At 36.6% G+C, this 6,467-nt stretch overlaps 1 protein-coding gene across 7 annotated transcripts in view; it reads left to right on the top strand.

Annotated features, from left to right (window-relative positions):
- The window catches only part of NFIB (nuclear factor I B), a 183,012-nt gene extending 177,596 nt beyond the window's left edge, over positions 1-5,416 (top strand). For 4 of the 7 annotated variants that reach the window (XM_032206062.1, XM_032206057.1, XM_032206056.1 and 1 more), the window contains one exon: positions 3,940-5,416. In XM_032206062.1, coding sequence (XP_032061953.1) covers positions 3,940-4,069 — 130 coding nt within the window. In that variant the 3' untranslated portion in view covers positions 4,070-5,416. The remainder of the gene's footprint in view (positions 1-3,939) is intronic. The other 3 variants (XM_032206065.1, XM_032206061.1, XM_032206063.1) reach the window with 2 other exon arrangements.
- The last annotated feature ends 1,051 nt before the right edge of the window (positions 5,417-6,467 follow it).

Raw genomic sequence — 6,467 nt, 5'->3', positions numbered from 1 at the left:
GATGGTTTCCATGGCAGAAGCTAAACTCCCCAGTTCTCACAGAAGGTTCCTTCAGAGCAGGTTTGAGATAACTGGTGGGGGACCTTGGTCTGGGCTGACAGTCTGTTTCTGCTGCACACAGAGGCACAGGGGAACTACAAAGAAAGGAGTGGGTTGTATGTAGCTGAAAGTACAATTAAATTTATTGCAAATGTTATGGGGCATAGGTGGGAATGCTGGATATGTATGTAGCTTCACAAAGCCTGAGCTATCTTTTTGGTTATGTCTTATATCACAGTTATTCTCAGAACTTGGCACTTTGATTAGTGCTTCACAGTGCTATTTACCTCAATATTTTTCACTTGGTCTCTTCTTTTGCCTGCACTATATGTTGGGTGGTAGTATCAGGCCTGGAGTGTCCCCGGACACAGTCACATAAAACTGCAGTATGATGAGTTTGATTTCCAAAATACACCCTGATTTCACTAGGCCTTGAAGATCCTTGCATAGGATGGAAGTGTTGGTGGACAGGCTGCAGGGCCTGCCCTTCCCTGCTGCCCCAGGGCCTGCCCCTGCCTGGTGGGTAGAGATTTTGGCCCCCCTCCAGGGCTTTCCAAGTGATCGTTTTTCCAGCCCATGGATGGCACGTTGTTGTCCCAGAGTCAGAGGTGCCTTCATCATTATCCATGGCAGGTGGTAGGCAGCTCTGCAGTGGCGGTCGGCGTCTTGCAAGCAAGAGGCTTCCTGAAGTCAGATGGGATCTGCATAGTGTTAAAATACAGGAGATTTATTGCTCCCTGAGGATTCATAAGCAGCATTGACAAATTTACTGCATGCTGCATTTTTGTGAGGATTGCAATGTAAGATGGAAGGTTTGGAAGGTTTAAAGAAACATCCCTATTAAATTTGCTAGTCATACAGCAACAACAGTCCTATTAGTCACTTGCTGCAATTTATTTTTATTGAGCACTTTCCAAAAAATCAAGCTGTCTTTCTCCTGTGTGAGGTACTGGATAAGAGAGCTGCTACAAATAGCAATTTGCTCCTTATCAGCTCTGACTTCTTTCCTTCACCTGCTGTATTCATTAGAAGGTTTTGAACTTTAAAATGAAGAAAAAATAGTCACACATATATCCAGCCTCTGAAGTACACTGTAATTCCATAGAAAGATAACCTGAAAGCTGTGTATTTAGCCTTTGCAACAGAAATTTCTTAAATACCATGTTGACATTGCAGAAAATTTACATTCTTTTTGTTAGTGTTCTGTTTTGTTAAAGTGGCTAAACACTGCAAATCCAGTGGTGGATTTCCAAATCCACAGGACAGCAAAGCACTACAAATTGTAAAATGTGTGTTCAGACAGATCCTGAGCAAACAAATCTGCATTCTTTCTCTTTCTCTTTCTCTTTCTCTTTCTCTTTCTCTTTCTCTTTCTCTTTCTCTTTCTCTTTCTCTTTCTCTTTCTCTTTCTCTTTCTCTTTCTCTTTCTCTTTCTCTTTCTCTTTCTCTTTCTCTTTCTCTCTCTCTTTCTCTTTCTCTCTCTCTCTCTCTCTTCCTCTTCCTCTTCCTCTTCCTCTTCCTCTTCCTCCTCCTCCTCCTCCTCCTCCTCCTCCTCCTCCTCCTCCTCTTTCTTCTCCTCCTCCTTCTCCTCCTCTTCCTCTTTTCCTTCTTTATTACTATCTTTTCAGATCCCTGTGCTTGTGCTTGGAAATGATTTGCATTGTGTCTGTTAGTTCATAGTTCACTTCTTAACATCACTGAAATCCAAATAGGAAGGAACAAGAAATGCATTCTAAAACAAATTGTGAAGGAGGATGAAGAAAATATTGAAACAATTAAGCCTCTTGAATGAGGCTCTGGTACTGAATATTTTTTAAAACCTTAATCTTTTCATCAGATATAAATGGGTTTAAGTCTTTGTGTAAATTTTAAGATTTGTTGCATAACTGTGATTTCTCATTTTCAAAAAGGAGCTCTTTCATGAATGACAGAAAATACTGTATTTGAAATCGTCAATAGATATTAAAAAATCTATAATCAAATAGATTAGCTGACTTTGTGTTTTGAAAATAATTGCAAGACTTTTTTAATTACTGAAGAGGTTACAATTACCCAGATTTTCAGGTAACCTTTAAGAATATACCCAATGAAAAAAAAACAAACAATAACAACAACAATACCAAACCTATTGAATATTATTTTTACTTCAGACATTTTAAACATATCAGGAAACTCGTATTTCTTATAATTCTTGAAGGGGCAATAAATAAATAAATAAATAAAAAGCAACAAGCAGGTCTGTGAATTTTTCCTCTTTGTGTGTGTGTGTGTGTGTATGTGTATAAAACATAGAACTTGAAATAATTGGTAGGAATCAAAATAGTAAACTAGCAGGTTTAGAGGGGTGTAAAGAGTATCAAAAAGAAGTAAATGAGAGAACCTCTTTCTATTATTTTCAGTATAAATCACCTGAGAAACACGTTCCCTGGGTTTTTTGAAATAAAGTGACCCCTTTCGTCAGTGTTCACACAACAGCAACTCAAAGATCCCATAAATCTGCCAAGTGAAATGAAGTTATTATGTATGCATTTAAAAGAGATAAAAAGGGTCTGTTTTCCTCTTTATGCCTGCTGCCAGCATTATGCAGAAGTGCACGTGCTTATCCAGGGAGAGTGTGGTGCAGAGGGTTGACCAAAGAGAGAGAAGGAAGAAAGATTCCAGTGTTCATCCTTCACAAAATGTGCCAGAGACTTTAGTCTTCAGACATGCTATAATGAAGCATATCAGTTTAATCCCAGAGTGTGCTCTCAAGTAAGCTGTTGTGTTTGTGGAAATAACTAGTGCAGAGAAACATTTGCTACAATAAAATGTGCAGGAAATATGTGTTTGCACAATGTGCATCCAGTTTTGTTTCTACTTGTTTGCCAATGATTGCTGACATAATGATGCTGTTTTTCTTCTGAATGCATTTAACCAGACTTTCTCAGAAGCCCATTATTTCTGAGTTGCCAGAAATATATCCAAGGAAAAGGCTGCCCAGGCTCTGCTCTGGCTACTGAATAGAGGCAGCTGAAGTCTTTCTTTGAGTACCCATCTTGCAAATACTGATGGCTTACAGTACCTACCAGTAGTCCATGCCTGGCAAACATGTGAATGCCATTGGAGCTTAACCTCCTCAGTGACATAGTGCTTTTGAAATGGTGATTTTAGTTCCAAAGCCATGGACTTGTCTTTGAAAAATTTATGGTACCCACTGCTACTCTTGACTGCAATTGTTTACATCATTGGGCCCTATGTTATGGACACTAAAACATTTTGGATAGAAATAAGTAAAAAACAAACCAAAACCAAAAACAACGCCAAAACAGGTTTTTTTTTTTAATATTAAAAGTTCTCTAGGCCAAGTTCTCTACTCTACTGCGGACTCATGCACCTCAGAGACACATCTTGAGACTGAGACAGTGTAAACTGCTGGTTTGAAAACAAGTAGGAAATTGCACAGGAAACTTAAACACTGAGCCTTTATTTATTTATTTATTATTTATTTGTTTTTGAGTTGAGAAAACTTGTACACTAATACATTTTATTAGCTCTTAAATAACATCTGTGCTGCCATATAGTATTATATATATGGTTTAGTGGTGTCTGTTTTGTATATCACCTCTAGAATTTTGGGAGACTACCATAAATAAACAGGCTACTTGCAGTTGAGACCAACACAATTATTTTTCTTCCAAATAAGTCATACTTTTAATAAAGAAAACTGTAAATTTGAATCTCAAGCAATAGTCAGAAATTTGTTTAATTTATTTTTTAATGTTGAGTAGTGCTGTTAATAATGAATATTTGTTTTAATCCTGATTCAAATTCATTGTGATCTGGTTTTTGCAAAATGTCTAATTTGTGTTTCATTTTCTCTCTCTTTTTCTCTATCTCTTTATCTTTCCTCCTTTCCAACAGTCCTGGTACCTGGGCTAGCTTGGTTCCTTTTCAAGTGTCAAACAGGACACCGATCCTGCCGACAAATGTCCCAAATTATGGTTTGAACATAATTGGAGAGCCTTTCCTTCAAGCAGAAACAAGTAACTGAGGGAAAAAAAATAAAAGAAAAATTAGAAAAAGGAAAAAAAAGGAAGACGGGATGAGAGAAGAAACTGAAGAAAGAAGACAAAAATAGACCAGCAATTGCAGCACTTACAATCACTAATTCCCTTATGGTTAAAACTGAAATGACATACAAAGGGTCGATGATATTTCACTAATGGGTAGAATGCAGCCCCTGCTAAGTAGCCTTTGTTATATGAAGTCCGCTGGGAAATAGATGTTCTGTCTCTGACAATATATTTTAACTGACTTTCTAGATGCCTTAATATTTGCATGATAAGCTAGTTTTATTGGTTTAGTATTCTTGTTGTTTACGCATGGGATCACTATTCCTGGTTATCTCACAAAACAAAGGCTAGGCAGCAGCAACAGAGCTGCAGGAGGGCAAGGGCTGTAAGCCAGCCATTTTCTCAACACTCTGATTTCTAAATGTTTTAAAAATATGCTCTGTAGCCTTTAGTTATCAGTATGGATTTATTAAACTTTGGCCCTTAACTCAGCATTTTCTAGTGTGTTACCCAGTTTGAAATTTTCAATCAGAATGAACACACAGGCTCTATATAAGAAATGCCTCTATGTAGGTAAAAGTGTTATCTTTTCATGCAACAGAAAAAAAAATAAAAATAAATAAATTAAAACAAAACAAAACAACCCACATGAACTTTTCCCACTAAAGAAACACTTACAGAGGCAAGTGCAATTTAAAAATCATATCTAAGGGGTCATCATTATAAGTCCTTCAGCCCTTGGACTCTAAATTGAGGGGATTAAAAAAAAATAAATTAAAAATTACTTTGAACAAATTTATTTTTCCCCTCAGTTTTTGAGGGCATTAAAAGGCATTACATCAAGACAAATCATGTCCTTGAGAAAAAGAAATCAATGAAAACACAGCACTTATGTTGGTTTAGCTGCTGCCTCCACAGAGGGGTAGGATTTATTTATTTAAAGTTACTGGTTGCATCAAGAACCCATAGGGTTTATATTTTTCTGTATAATCTGCATCATAGAGACAAAGAGATAGGCAAATCCATGCCACAAGGGCAAAGCTTACTGTTTACAAACTGGTAATACCAGGATGGGGATAAGATTTTATTTAAATAATGCACTCTTAAAGTCCAGTTACAGGGTGCTGAAAACTTGCATGGTGCTTTCAGAAGTTAGCCTTGTTCAACAGATTTCACGTATTGACAGAAATATAATGTGCATGGGCAGAAATTTTGCCTCTATGTCTCTTAAAAAATAATCAATTAAAATACTCTTTCTAGTAATCCTGATTTGCACGAAGATATAATGTCCACATTACGTGCCTTGCCTTTAAATTTAAAAAATTTAAAAAAAAAAAAAACACAAAAAAAAAAAAATTAAAAAAAAAAAAAAAAAACACAAAAACACACACACACACACACAAAATTGACATCACTACACTTGTTTTGCTGCATTTATTATCATTTTAAATCTTTACCATTTTTATGACAAAATATTTTGTACTCCAGATGGGAAAAAAGTGTGACATCATGGATTTTTTAGACAGTTATATCTTTATCTCACATTTATAAAGCATATCATGGCTGTGTATAGTTGCCGCTTAAGAATTGTAATCGACCAGCAATATTTTCAGTATTTTGGTGTTTTTTTCTATTAACCATTCATGTTTTTCATCTTCCAATTAATATTGGGGGGAGGGGATTCAAATTTATACGAATTATGCAATACCAAGTTTTGCCTATGTAGGTAGTGCTTTTAGCTGTATTGGTTATTGTAGGTAAGTACACAGATTTAAAAGAAAAAAAAATAATGTATGCTTTTTTTGTTTGTTTTAATTGACCAAAGTGGGTACTGCTATTTTTGCAGTGTGATGAGGTCCTTTTATGTACTGAGAGATGGACGGGGATTTTTTTTTATACATATATATATATTCTGGGGTGGGTGGGGATGATTTTTAACACTTTACAGTGTAGCTGTGAAGCAGTGCACCCTTAGCCAGGCAAGGGCTGCAAAGCGACTGTTCTGCCTACTGTGACAAACTTTCAAATCGGTTCCCTCTTTTAACTTCCCACCTGGGGTGCAAGCTGAAATCATTTCTGGATTTAAAATATAAATAATGAATTCTGTTGGAGGCAGACTTGACTTGAGGAAATTGTTGTACTTCAAATTTCAAGAGAGACAGAGAGAGAGAGAGACGGAGAGAGGCAGACAGAGAGAGCAGGAGGTCCAGACCCACAGTGAGATGAAGCCTTTCCCACTCTGGCAAATCTACTACATCCTAAAGTGTTCATGTAAGAAGATGTTTTTAACTTAGAATAGAAAGACATTTGCTTTGTCTAGGAAATGTGTTTAGAGGGCCAAAATCTTTGCTGGCATAACTCCACTGACCAGTTGAC

This window comes from Aythya fuligula, chromosome Z (assembly GCF_009819795.1).
Source record: "Aythya fuligula isolate bAytFul2 chromosome Z, bAytFul2.pri, whole genome shotgun sequence".
NCBI lineage: Eukaryota > Metazoa > Chordata > Aves > Anseriformes > Anatidae > Aythya > Aythya fuligula.
The sequence above is the reverse complement of the archived record's forward strand: the minus strand, read 5'-3'. Positions and strand labels throughout refer to the sequence as shown.